Source organism: Macaca thibetana, chromosome 9 (genome assembly GCF_024542745.1).
Source record: "Macaca thibetana thibetana isolate TM-01 chromosome 9, ASM2454274v1, whole genome shotgun sequence".
NCBI classification, from domain to species: domain Eukaryota; kingdom Metazoa; phylum Chordata; class Mammalia; order Primates; family Cercopithecidae; genus Macaca; species Macaca thibetana.
Window position 1 is genome coordinate 61356387 of NC_065586.1, and position 14029 is coordinate 61370415.

The 14029-nt window shown below is 47.8% G+C and overlaps 3 protein-coding genes across 4 annotated transcripts in view; all 3 read left to right on the top strand.

Moving 5' to 3' along the window:
* ASCC1 (activating signal cointegrator 1 complex subunit 1) overlaps positions 1 to 1767 on the top strand; it is an 885589-nt gene extending 883822 nt beyond the window's left edge. For both annotated transcript variants that reach the window (XM_050803664.1, XM_050803663.1), the window contains one exon: positions 878 to 1767. In XM_050803664.1, coding sequence (XP_050659621.1) covers positions 878 to 994 — 117 coding nt within the window. In that variant the 3' untranslated portion in view covers positions 995 to 1767. The remainder of the gene's footprint in view (positions 1 to 877) is intronic.
* The window catches only part of PSAP (prosaposin), a 517400-nt gene that overhangs the window by 237536 nt on the left and 265835 nt on the right, over positions 1 to 14029 (top strand). The window lies entirely within an intron of this gene.
* Positions 9585 to 14029, top strand: part of SPOCK2 (SPARC (osteonectin), cwcv and kazal like domains proteoglycan 2) — a 28384-nt gene continuing 23939 nt past the window's right edge. The window contains exon 1 of the mRNA XM_050803703.1: positions 9585 to 10417. Coding sequence (XP_050659660.1) covers positions 10229 to 10417 — 189 coding nt within the window. The 5' untranslated portion in view covers positions 9585 to 10228. The remainder of the gene's footprint in view (positions 10418 to 14029) is intronic.

Consider the following 14029-nt stretch of genomic DNA (forward strand, 5'->3'; position numbering starts at 1 on the left):
GAGCAATTCCTACATCCTAACAGAGGAAGGTACATGCTTTACTCTTTGACAGTCCTTATTCAGGCAGTATGGCTGCATTTTCCTGGGATGAATTCTGATGTCATTTTGGGTCCTGCCTTATAAATGTGGTAATCACAAAGTCCAGTCCCTCTTGAAGTATGTATGGTTCATCCCTCCCTCTGACACACTTGACAGCTTTTATAAAGTACAGGATCATAGTAAAAAGTGTTTATTTTAGGTTGCTGGCTTGAATCCAAGTCTAATAAAGGTATTTGATAAGTAATCACTTGTACTTGTTCTGTTGGCAAGTAAAAGTGTCCCTCGGGTTGTTCTGTGTGTGTGTGCATGCTTTGTGCCCCTCAGTGGCTAGTCTAAATCACTTGTGAGTCAAGAGCCTTATCTTCTATTTATTTTAGTCAGCGCTCCTAACAAATGGCGTTGATTAGGCATATGTTATGTCAAATTTAACCCTGGTGCAACAAAGCCGGGATCCCTGCATGGTCAGTCACTGGAAGTCAGAAGCAGCCTGGTCAGGCTCTGTGAGTCAGGGTGTGGCCACGGGGCATTTGCTACAAATTCTTGGTCCTATCTGGTCAATAGATGACTATTGGATTTGACTTTTCAGAACCTCTTTCTCTGGTGCATTTGTTAGGGGAGACTTTAGAATTAATCAGAGAGAAGAGCTGGCTGTTCTTTTCTCACTCCCACCCCCATCCCTCCTCTCCTGGATCATTATTCAGAGTAAACACTGAAAAGAAAAAGCATGAGAGGTTTGTTGGGATTGTTGTGGTTTGGTGTTTTTACAAGAGAATCTGATGTTTAATACTTTCATCTATACTTTAAATATTCATTCTGGGTTTTTATTCTTCCTTTTTAGTTGTTTGAGAACTTCTACTTTGGCTCCCTGAAGCTGAATTCAATTCACATCTCTCAGAGGTTCACCATAGACAGCTTTGGAAACTACGCTTCCTGTGGACAAATTGACTTCTCCTGAGGTAGATCTTGGAAAGCACTAGAAACTGAACATCCTCACCAGGTGCTGAAGAAAAGTCTCTTCATTTTAATTGCCAAGCAGAGATGTGCACATTTGGATGGTGACTTTCCTGGGTGGTGCCTCTAATGGTGTCTACAGCCATCAAACTACCAGCCGAGATGGTGGTGGGCATAAAGAGAATTTGTGCCTATAACCCTTAGTGTGTTCTGGTTTTTTTTCTTTTAATTTTTAAATTGTGGTAAAATACTCATAAAACATACTGTCTTCACCATTTTTAAGTGCACAGTTCAATAACATTAACTGTTAATACGTTCATATTGCTGTGTGGCCATCACCACCGTCAATCTACATAGGCTTCTCAGCTTGTAAAAAGGAAACTACTCATCAAACAGTCATTCCCACTCCTCCCAGCCCCTGCAGCCACCATTCTGCTTTCTGTCTCTCTGGTTTTGACTATTCTCAGTATCTCATATAAGTGGAGTCATACAGTGACTTGTCTTTTGTGACTGGCTTATTTCACTTAGCATAATGTCCTCAAGGTTCATCCATGTTGTGTCAGGTGACAGGATTTCCTTCCTGTATTATACATATAATGGAATGTTCCGTTACATGTGTGTACCACACTCTGTTTCTCTATCAGTGAGCACTTGGCTTGCTTCCTCTTGACCATTGGGAGTAGTGCTAATACAGACAAGGGTGTCTCTGCCTTTAATTCCTTTACCACCCAGAGTTTTATCTTTAGCAAAATAACTATTAAAGTTTTTTGCCTTTTACTTTGCTTGATCTATCATTTTCCTACCAAAGTTTGTCCTCTTTATATTTGTTGGATTCCTGTTCCTTCACCCCATCCCCACCCTCATCTTCCCATGCCCCTGATGGAGTTGCAGTGTTGTAGCCCTTTTGTGTTTACTTTTCAAGGCAGCAGCAAAAGAAACTTATGATATCAGCAGGACTGTGCAGAGTTCCCTGGAAGAATGTCAGCCACAGGAGGCACTCACTCCTCCCTCACCACGGACCAGCAGAGGGAGAGGAGAATGCTGGGGAGCCCCAGCCTCCCACTCGTCCCTCCTCACATTCTTCCTCCTTCCATGCCCTCTCCTCCTTCTCCTTCCACGCCCTCTCCTCCTTCTCTTCCTTATTCTTACCTTGATTCTTTCTTCCTTTCTATTCTTTAAGTCCACTTCTGAACTCTGTGTTAAGTCGCTACATTGTGAGGACTGTGTCTAACACTGAGATTTATTATTGGGACTGCACAAATCACTTGTGAATAAAATGTTTGACGGTTTTTCTGTTAGTATAATCACATAGTTTGAATTTGACCCCCTTCCTGTGTTGGAATACAATGTTGCCCTCACTTATTTACCAGCATAGCTGTGTCATTCATGGAGGACTTACATATTAGTACCTGCAAGGTTGATTTTTTTTTTTTTTTTTTGAGACAGAGTCGCTTTGTCGCCCAGGCTGGAGTGCAGTGGCGTGATCTCAGCTCACTACAAGCTCCACCTCCTGGGTTCACGCCATTTTCCTGCCTCAGCCTCCCATGTAGCTGGGACTACAAGCGGCTGCCACCATGCCCAGCTAATTTTTGTGTGTGTGTGTATTTTTAGTAGAGACGGGGTTTCACCGTGTTAGCCAGGATGGTCTCGATCTCCTGACCTCGTGATCCGCCCGTGTCGGCTCCCAAAGTGCTGGGATTACAGGCGTGAACCACCGTGCCTGGCGCAAGGTTAATTTTTTCCCCAGAAGGCCTCCTCTTTCTACGGATATTCATTTTCTATATAAATTGAGATGTTACCTCACCTCAGATTGTTGTTAGATGGCACTTGGGAATGAGTGCTCCAGGGGCAGTGCTGAATTCTGAAGCTGACTGTGGAGTTAATGCCCCATCTCCTCTTGGTGTGCCTCTGTCTCGTTGGTTTCTTTCTGACAAGCCATTGGGCAACCTCAGCCAGGAAGTAAATGCCACTTCTTTTGGGTGTCTGAGACTTATGACTAACATTTGTAGGAATTTTTTTTTTTAAGTTTTTTGTCTTTGGAAAATTTAGCTTTATATATTGAATACCAAATTTTTTTTTTTTTTTTTTTTTTGAGACAGGGTCTCACTCTGGCACCCAGTCTGAAGTGCAGTGGCACAATCACGGCTCACTGCAGCCTTGACCTCTTGGGCTCAAGCTATCCTCCCGCTTCAGCCTACCAAGCAGCCGGGACTACAGGTGTGCTCCACCATGCCTGGCTACTTTAAAAAAAAAAAATTGCAGAGATGGGGTCTCACTGTGTTGCCCAGGCTGATCTCGAACTGCTAGGCTCAAGCCATCTTCCTGCCTTGGCCTCCCAAAGTGTTAGGATTACTGGTGTGAGCCACCACACTGGGCCCAAATACCAAATTCTAAATAGAATTGGAAATTGTGTTATTGAGAATTTAGTGATTACTCTTCCCTATATCTTGTTAAGTAATTCTTCTCAAGTTGTTTGCCTTTTTCTCTCTCTTTCTCTCACAAGTTATAAAGTGAGGTTTTCCACAGGCTCTGTGACACGACAGCATCGTCACTCTGGTGGTTAATGGAATGTGTGTTTGTGTATTTCTGTGTTCTCTAGAGTTTTGTAAGTTGGTAGGTATTGGTAGAATTGGAAAGTTTTTTAAATTTAAATTTTAAAAAATTCCTTTTTTTCGCGTGCTGTGGTAGGCAGACATAAAATGTTCTTTCATGAGGTCTGTATTCCAATTTGGGGGACAGTGTAGCTCTAAGGAAATACAGTTTTCAGGGCTGTGGTGGAAGAGGGAGTAACAGTTTTGATGTAGAACTTTTATGAAAAAGCAAAATGGTAGAGAGCAACAACAGTAAAAGGGTTAGAGTTAGGGTTAGAAAAGAATTTTTCTAGATTCAGGCCCCCTCTCACCAAATGATAATGGGGTAAATGTTGGAGGATTTGCTGCTGCTGTGCTTACAATCAAACCTTCCTTCATATTACTGTTTTGTAATTCATTCTACACTGAAATAGTTCATTGTACCTAACACTGCTCCAGCCAGCTTTTGAGGCACTGACTTCACCCTCAATTCCTCTAAGAGGAAGAGGGGAAAAAAATCTCTCACTTGCTACTTCACAGAATCTGTGTTGTTATACATGGAACTTTGTTATGGAGAGTAATTTTTATTTTAGAAACATTATAAATGTTTCTTGTAATGATTATTTTTAAAGTGAGCTCTAGAGTTTCCAAAACTGGGCGTTGAGTAGAATCCAGCATTGTAATAATTCAGATTTGGTTCCTGTTTTCCCTTGCACTGTGCTGGAACTCACTGTCCTGGAGCTCAAGGGAACCCAGTGGCACTGGAGGTGTATTGAGTCAATGGAACACCTGTCAGCTTCCATCTTGATACCATAGGGAGCATGAATGTTCAAGCCTGTGCTGCTAGAAGTGAGGAAAGTGGCTGCCATTATGGTTTTTATTACGGCTTTTTTTTTTTTTTTTTGGTAAAATGTCCTTTTATTTATTTATTTATTTATTTTTTGAGACGGAGTCTCGCTGTTTCTCCCAGGCTGGAGTGCAGTGGCGTGATCTTGGCTCACTGCAAGCTCCGCCTCCCGGGTTCATGCCATTCTCCCGCCTCAGCCTCCCGAGTAGCTGAGACTACAGGCGCCCGCCACCACGCCCGGCTAGTTTTTTTTTTGTATTTTTAGTAGAGACGGGGTTTCACCGTGTTAGCCAGGATAGTCTCGATCTCCTGACCTCGTGATCCACCCGCCTCGGCCTCCCAAAGTGCTGGGATTACAGGCTTGAGCCACCGCGCCCGACCTAAAATGTCCTTTTAAATGAAGACAAGTTTACTTTATGAAAAATAACCAAGTTTATGCTTTGTGCTTTTGTCAGTGTGTGTTATACTTCAATTTAAATCGGAGGCTGAAACCAGAGGTTTGCTTGAGGCCAGGAATTCAAGACCAGCGTCGGCAAACTAGCAAGACCCTGTCTCTACAAAAAAAAATAATAAATGAAAATAAATTTTAGCTTCCAGAGGTAACTACTCCCTATATATTTAGACATATATAAACTATGAGAAGTTAAGAAATTTTTTCACAAATAATAACTAATATTAGTGGAGTGCTCACATATGTTATTTTTTGTACATTAATTCAATCTTTACAATAGCCCACTTAAGTAGGTAATATTGTCCCCATTTTACAAACTGAGGCTTAACAAGGTTAAGAAGTTTTCCTTAAAGTTGGGGGCAGTGGCTCACACCTGTAATCCCAGCACTTTGGGAGGCAAGAGGATTGCTTAAGCCTAGGAGTTCAAGACCAGGCTGGGCAACATGGTGAAACCCTGTCTCTACCAAAATAAAAGTACAAAAGAAAATTAGCCAGGCATAGTGGCATGTGACTATTCCCAGCTACTTCAGAAGCTGAGGTGGGATCAATTGAACCCAGGAGGGCAAGGCTGTAGTGAGCTATGATCACATCACTGCACTCCAGCCTGGGTGACAGTGAGACCCTGTCTCAAAAAAAAAAATTGCCTTAAGTCATATAGATTGTACCAGCAGCTCTCAAAGTGTGGACTTTGGACTTCTAGGAGTCCCCAGGAACCTTTTAGGGGATGTCTATGAGGAGGTCCAAACTGTCTTCATGAGAATACTAAGGTGCTACGTGCCTTTTAAACTCATTCTCTCACGAGTGTTCAGTGGAGTTTTCCAGAGGGTCTGTGACATGGTGACATCACTCTGATGGTTAGTAGAATGTGTGCGTGTGTACTTTTGTTTTCTAGAATATTGTAAATTGATAGGTGTAGGGTATAAATGTATGTGTTTTCAGAGATTAACTCAGTTTGCTGCAAGTGCTTCTACTGTGCTCTTACTAGCTATTTTCATTTATACCTGCTGCTGAGTCATGACGACCCAAAATATACATGTTGAAGCTCTAACTCCCAGTTACTCAGAATGTGACTGTTTATTTGGGGACTGGGCTTTTAGTGGGGTGATTAGGTTAAAATGAGGCTGTTAGGGTCAGCCCTAATCCAGTCTGTCTGGTGTCTTTACAAAAAGAGGGAATTTGGACACACAGAGACACCAGACTAGTGTGTGCACAGAGGAAACGAGGACACAGCAAGAAGGCGGCCATCCTGCAGGCCAAGAAGAGAGGGCTTAGAGAAACCAGACCTACCAACAGTTTGATCTTGAACTCTGAGCCTCCAGAACTGTGAGAAAATAATTGTCTATTGTTGAAGCCACCCAGTCTGTGGTACTTTGTTACGGCAGCCCCAGCGACGGATACGCTTGCTGTAATGCAGAAGCTTATGTGCGACTCTTGTCTTCCTCTAAGCCAGACACTAAAGAGATTTGTAAAACTGTAAAACAGTGCCACTCTCTTACTAATTTGGGGGAGGGGTGGAGACTGTTGTTTTTCATAAAATATTCTGTTTATATGAAATGGGTACATTTATTTTAAAGTAAAAAAAATTTAATTCTTTGATTTTCAAATACAGTAAATATCACTATATATATAACTCACCTAAACAAAAGTTCTTTGGGGTCCTTAGTAATTTTTTAGTGTTAAGCGCTCCTGATGCCAGAAAGTTTGAGAATGGCTATACTATACTGTACTTCCAAATGGGATCCTATTATATATGATCTTATATAATGAGCTTTTCTCACCCAGCAATACATAGTGGATCACACTGGTCTTTAATAGATACAGATCTACATCATTATTTTTAATGTCTGGACCGGTAGTCTGTTATAGGTATGTTTTATCCTTTAATGGCTAATGGGCATTGAATTGGTTTCCAGGATGGGCTATTATGAACAATTATCTTTGTGAATTTATCTTTTTGTGCTTGTGGGGTCATCTAGAAATGGAATTAAATGGGTTTTAAGATGTATTCAGGCCAGGCATGGTGGCTCACGCCGGTAATTCCAGCACTTTGGGAGGCCAAGGCGGGTGGATCACATGAGATCAGGAGTTTGAGACCAGCCAGACCAACATGGAGAAACCCCATCTCTACTAAAATACAAAATTAGCCGGGTGTGGTGCTGCATGCCTGTAATCCCAGCTACTCAGGAGGCTGAGGCAGGAGATTTGCTTTGGAACCTGGGAGGCAGAGGTTGCAGTGAGCTGAGATCGCGCCATTGCACTCCAGCAAGGGCAACAAGAACGAAACTCCGTCTCAAAAAAAAAAAAAAAAAAAATGTATTCAATTTGGATTTCTTATTAGAAAACTAAGGTTTCTCTTCTCCATTTTAGAATTGCTAAATATTAAGTGCAAACAGAAAAATGTGTAAAATATATGTACCAATTAGCACATATACTTAGCAGCTCCTCGTGTTTGGGGCCATTGTCTTGAAAAGGCTGACCTGCCAGTAATTCTTTCAAACATTAGGAAAACCAAGCTGGGTGTGGTGGCTCATGCCTGTAATCCCAGCACTTTGGGAGACCGAGGAGGGCAGATCACCTGAAGCCAGGAGTTCAAGACCAGCTTGGCCAACATGGTGAAACCCCATTTCTACTAAAAACACAAAAATTAGCTGAGCATGGTGGTGGGCACCTGTAATCCCAGGTACCCAGGAGGCTGAGGCAGGAGAATCGCTTGAACTTGGGAGGCGGAGGTTGCAATGAGCTGAGATCCACACCACTGCACTCCAGCCTGGGTGACAGAGCAAGACTCCGTCTAAAAAAAAAAAAAGAAAGGAAAACCTTTTCTTTTTCTTCTTTTCTGTTTTCTTTTGAGAAAGAGTCTCACTCTGTTTCTCCAGCTGGAGTGCAGTGACACGATCCTAGCCCAGTGCAGCCTTAGCTTCCAGGCTCAAACAATTCTTTCGCCTTAGCCTCCGAGTATCTGGGACCACAGGCATGTGCAACCTGGCTCATTTTTAAAATTTTGAATAGAGATAGGGTCTCGCTATGTTGCCCACGCTGGTCTGGAACTCCTAGGCTCAAGCCATCCTCCTGCCTCTAGTCCTCCTAAAGTGCTGGGATTACAGGTGTGAATCAGCACACGTGGCCCTTTTTTTCTTCCTTGTAAACTAAAACTATTGGCCGTTTCCTACAAGTTTTACATCAGTCATCTGGAAATTGGGGTTCTTCTTCCTAAATAGCATTACTATTGGCTTCACTAATGGGACTGGACTAGTATTGACCCAGCTTGAAGGTGCTACAGAAGGCGAGTCCCACTGGAGAAGCTACCTGGGACTGTGGGAGCCATTTTAACCCTGAGAGTCTGGAGACAGCTATTGTCATATTGATGGGCATCTTGACAGCACCTTTCCAAACTCTTCATTTAGCAACTTTGGTAACTCTGGAAGCCGCTAAGATAGCACAGGAATGGGACAGCTGTGGTATCTGGTACCTATCTCCTAAGTGCCTTAGAGATATATAGTTAGCTTTGCTAAAACACAGACACACACACACACACACACACACACACACACACAAGGATTGTAGGATTGAGATAGTGGAAAAGATGACAAATTTTCATAAATTTTCAGAACTATGGGACACCGTGGCCTTCTCTTCCCAACCAGAGGGAAGACTAACTTTTTAAAAAATGCCTATTATGCCCAGACACTTAGTATGTAATTTTGCTTGCACTTTACAGCAATTTTAATGGTGGTATTACCATTAATTTTAGTTAGAAAATAGGTAATTGCTCAAGAATCTAGCCAGTAAGTGGGATTCTGTCCCCCAGTCTCCATGACAGCAAGCCGTGCTCTCCCACTGTGCAGCGCCAGGACACACCCAGGAAGAATGCTTTATTACTGTGAGATGAAGACGTCAATGGCCAGGGCCTCACTGCAGCACCACCAATAAATCCAACAGCAAAGGAAACAAGAAAACACGGAAAGGGAGCTATTGTTTTCTGTTTTCCCAAGGAGACTCCAGCCTGAGCCACTGAGGCATTCAGAGTTCCCAGACAGGCCAGATTCAGGGTGAGGAGGAACCTTGTAAGCTATGTTTTTTCCTACTGATTAAGATCATGTTTTTCATTGCCTTTTAAAATTTTATTTTTTAGATCACAGCAGCTAATTCTTTTTAAAAACACAGTCTAGGCCTTGGGTCACAAAAGTTCACTAGGTTTTGTCCCATTAGATGATGTTTCCTCTTTAATGTATTTGTAATGTAAACCTCTCCCCATTTCTGCTGTGATCTTGGGACTGTGGCCAGCCTCCAACCTTTCCCCGCTGGTATGTCAACATTTAAATCTACAGCCAATAAGGAGGGTCACAGTTTCAACAAAACACCTTAAACAAAACCAGCACCCCACCCCATCCCCGCACGTCCCAGCTTCCCCAGTGGCTCATTCAAACTAACTTAAAGTCAAAAAAACCATAAGCAAATATGCCTTTTCCAAATTTGCAGCCTCCAAGGCAGATGAAATGGTCAGACATTTGCCTTTTAGGGTTGTCCTAGGAAGAGCTAACAAAAAGGGTGACAGCCCCTAATCAGCTGCTTGGGAAGGAGGACATCTGCCTCTGTTTCACCAGCCACTCAGTGCTCAGGCCTTGCCTCGCGCAACGCGGTGCCACTGGGGAGCAATGGTTCTGAGCAGCCAGTTGTTATACGGCTTTTGTTTTAACGAAGCCACCCATTACGGTAGAGCCATAACTCCAGGAAGCCAGCTGTCAGGGTTGTGGCGCAGGCCCCTGCGGGTGGGAGGCAAGAGGAGAAAAACGGTGTCTGGCCAAATTCCCTTTCTGACACCTGAGCCTGGCTGGCTTTGTAACCGGAGAGTTTTGCGCCCTTTCCCCCATCCCATCTTCCCCGGGGAGATCCTGGGGCCCTTCTTGCTCTCCATCCTTGGAGGGAGCTCAGGGACATTTCGGGATTCTGATTTCTTGGTCTGCAACTCCCTGTGTGCCAGGCTGAGCTGGGCCCCGCTGCGGCTGGCTGGCGTTTGGCGCTCTCATCCAGAGAGCGCTTCGCTTTGAAATCTACCCACTCCTTTTTTTTTTTTTTTTTAAACCAGGTATGATGATGTCAAACGTGATGCTGATGCTACAGTTACAGCCCCTGCTGGCGCAGCCTCTCTGATTCTGTCTTCCTCTCCGCGTCCAGTGCTGGGCTTTTTCAGACAAGTGCATCTCCTAACCAGGTCACATTTCAGCCGCGACCCACTCTCCGCCAGTCACCGGACGCAGACCGCGGGAGGAGGGCTGAGGACAGCCGCGTGCTCTTCACCAGCAGCGGGGTGGGAGGAAGGACATTAAAATACTGCAGAAGTCAAGACCCCCAGGTAGAACCCGGACCACGATGCGCGCCCCGGGCTGCGGGCGACTGGTGCTGCCGTTGCTGCTCCTGACCGCGGCAGCCCTGGCCGAAGGTGACGCCAAGGGTCTCAAGGAGGGCGAGACCCCCGGCAATTTCATGGAGGACGAGCAATGGCTGTCGTCCATCTCGCAGTACAGCGGCAAGATCAAGCACTGGAACCGCTTCCGAGACGTGAGTCCGCAGGGCCGCCCGGGCAGAGGCCCAGGGTTGCAGGTTAGGGGAGTGAGCTCCAGGATCTGCGGGAGTGGCCGCCGCACGTCGCAGCCCAAGGCTCCGCAGCCCGGCCGGCTAATTACACGGAGAGTAAACAGTATGGGGGGTCACAGCCTGGCGCCCCTCCCCTGTCCCTGTGGCCCTGGCCGGCGGCCCTGGGACCCCCCCAGCCCCGGGACCCTCAGCCCCACACCCGCCCGACACTCCGGGGGCGCACTCTCCCGGGTCGCCCCTGCGGGCCGGGAGCGGGAAGGGGTGCGGGGCCGGGGGAACCCGGGCTCTGGCTGCTGCTGGACCCCGACCCGCTCCCCCGCTGCGTTGTGCGAGCCGCCCCCGGGCCTGTCCCAGCCACGGGGATGCTGCAGGCTGCACATACGGGGCACTGCAGCACCGGCAGGTCTGGGTGGGGCCGGCAGTGAGGGTGGCATCGGCTCGCGCGGTGCCCTCTGTTCCCACCGTGGGCTTTGCGGGAGGGGGCAGCAGGGGACGGGAGTGTGGCCGGGGCTCTGGGTCTGGGGTCCCAGCAGCTTTCCTAGGCGAGATGGTGGAAGGCGTGTCTGTACGGGGGTGGGCTGGGGTTCCCGTGCAGAAGGGCGCGCGAGGACCCAGGAGGGTTTTCCTGGACCAATCTTTCAGGGGGGAACCCAGCTCGGAGCGAGGGGAGCAGCTCGGAGCCGCAGGAAGGCTCCCGACCCGGTGGGCTTGAGAAGCCCGGGAGAGCCCAGAAGCTGGGTCTGGGGGCCCCCGGCGGGCGCCGCCCGAACCCCTGCGTAACCTTGGGCCGAACTCCGCGGGGTGGGGGCGGGGGGGCGGCTGCGGCACTTTTGTTTACCGGCACCTGTGGATCGGAGGGGAAGTCGCAGGCGGCGGCCTGGCGGGCCAGCTCCTTCCTCCGGGCCGGGCCGGGTTGTGGGCTGGGGAAGCAGGGGTGAGGCAGGGCGGGCGGAGGGTGTGGCTGGACCCCGAGATCGTTGGGGGTGCTGTGGGAGATGGGCCCGGATGCGCCAGAGGCGACGCCGGCTGCTCCTGGCGACCTGGTGCTCACCATCGCCCTGACCCCAGAAAACCTCTTCTAGGACTCCGGTCCTTACTCCTGCTTCCCTAGATTCCCTCGTCCGACCCACCCAGTACAACGCAGGCCACACCATGACCTCTCCGGTTTTCTCTTAAACTGTGTGCATCCACAAGTTCCTTGGAAATTTGTTTAAAACACACTTGCTTCATAGGCTGTCCAGCCAAGTAATGGGAAGAGGCAGAGATTTGGATCTTTTTGTTACCGTCAGACAAGTGACTGTTTCTCCCCAAAGTCAAACTGGCAGGTTGTAATTCACAGAGGACAGCAGGAACCACGGGTAGCCAGGTCTCCAGGCTGAGTGGCCGGGCCCCCGATGGGCTGCTGATCTCCGCCTTCTCCCCACTTGCGACCTGTCCAGCCGCAGGAGCCTTGAGCCCCGCGAGGCCTTCCCGAGGCACCTGCAGGCCTGGCGCAGATGAGCCGCAGTCTCCTGCCGCCTCCTGGGCAGCAGCCCGGCCGCAGCAGCGAGGGGGTGGCAGCAGGCCGGCCCATCCGGAATCCATGTGTCACTGGCCTGGGCCTCCCTCCGACTCACTGGCTGTTTGATCTGCCAAAATGAGACCAGTGAAGGTCAGAGGGAAAAGAGATGCTTAATCAGAATAGGAAAGGTTTAAAATAAAAGATTCCTCCCCACCTCCCTTCTTCCACCTGCTTCTAATAGCCAGCTCAGTGGGTGAGAATAAATGACTTACTGCTTGACCCCATGGCACTGGGCTGCCCACCTGTCTCCCTGTATTGGTGCCAACCACTTCCCCCTTCCTCCCATGCTCATCAGAAGAAGGGCACTAGATTTGAAAGTCTTCAGGACTTGCACATATAAGATTTATGGGAAAGCTTTAGGCGTGTGTTGATTTTGGTAGCCTCAGGCTTTTGTAGGGCAGATGTCCTCTAAAACCCCATTGAAGGTAGTCCTGGCTGCAGGAGGACAGGGTCAGGGAGAGAAGTAGGACAAAGAAGGCTGGGCAGGAGGGCCTGGCCCTGGGGATCTGTTGACAGCCTCTGCAGAAAGGCAGGAAGGAGGCTGCTAGCTCAGAGCCACTGCATTGCATAACTCTAGGGGTGTCACAATAGAAATGTCGCCCCCTGAAGTTGTGCAGTGCACAGACAGTATACAGGGTCCCCACCAGCACTAGAAACGTATTCCTCTTCTGCCAGAAGAAGCCCTACTTCCTGCCTAAGGGCTGAAGGCACTCTAACTGGGCCCAGTAGCAATGGGCTTTATATTTCCATTAGGCCAGCTCTTTGGAAAATATGCTCCTTGGTTCCTCAAAGGAGAGATGGGAATTTCATTTGAACCCCTTAAGGGGTTGCAAGGTTGAACTGGGACTTTGTTCATAACCCCATAATGGTACAGGGCCCCTCATTTGCCCTAGTAGGGTGGAGGCAAGCAGGAGGAGTGGGATACTCTCAGGCAACAGGATTGGGAGGGAAATGCCTCATTAAATGATGTGGACAGAACTGAAGGGGGAAGTTGAGGGAATCATGTTGAAAGGGTCAGGAGAATAAAGAAGAGCAAGAAAACTTGAGGAGTTGCTCCACTTTGGAATTGGCCAGAGCTGGTTGAGAGGGAGCGCAGCTTAGCATCTTTCTCTGAGCACCAGGATTATAGGGAAGGCAGGATTTACCAGTTGAGTAATCCTCCCCTCCAGTGGGCTCAGGGCTTTCACAGCCTGCGCCTGGCTAGATCTCTTCTAATGCTAGGTGCCCGACTGCCAGGGAGGAGGGGATTCTGGCAGAGGAACAGGGAGGTTGTGGACTCCACCTGGCTCCCTGGCCCACAGATCTAGCCATGCCCTGCCCTGGGCAGTCCTGGGCTTTTCCAAGCCCTGCTGCCCGATGCTCCTACCTCCCAATTCACTCCCTGCACAACTGGGTGGAATTTAATGCAGGTCTTTGGAACAAAGCATCTAGGGCCTAGAGGGATGGACACTTGGAGGAAACAGGTCCATTACACAGCATTCTTCAGGGCAGGCTCCACAGAGCTTGGCTATGAAGAACTGACTGTTCTCTTTCTTCTTGGTTCTTCTCTACTTTGTACTCCACTTCTACGAAGTTTTCATTATATTTATGAGTGTCTTGCACAGTGCTTGGCACCCAGGAGGCGCACAGTTCATATAAGTTGAGTCTCTGGTGCAGTGAGCACTCATGTCTGCCAGTCCCTACGGAAAGCACTTTAATTTGAGTGGTCTCTTGTGCCTGTCGACGACCTGGGAGATAGTTATTGTTACTTTACAGACTACCATTTTATGGTTGTAGAAACTGAGGCACACAGAAGTAACTTACCCAAAGGTCAAATAGCTAGTAAGTAGCAGAGCTGAGATTTGAATCCAAGTCATCTCACTTAATTTTGCTTTTCAGGGAATTCTAGGGCTCACCCTTAGCAAAAGTGAGAAGGAAGGGTCTATCCTGAAGAACAAAGTCTACCCTGGCTCGTGTCCTCTGAGTCTTCAAGGATGCCCTGAGTAGGAGTGTCACCTCCTAGGAAGGTGGGCCAA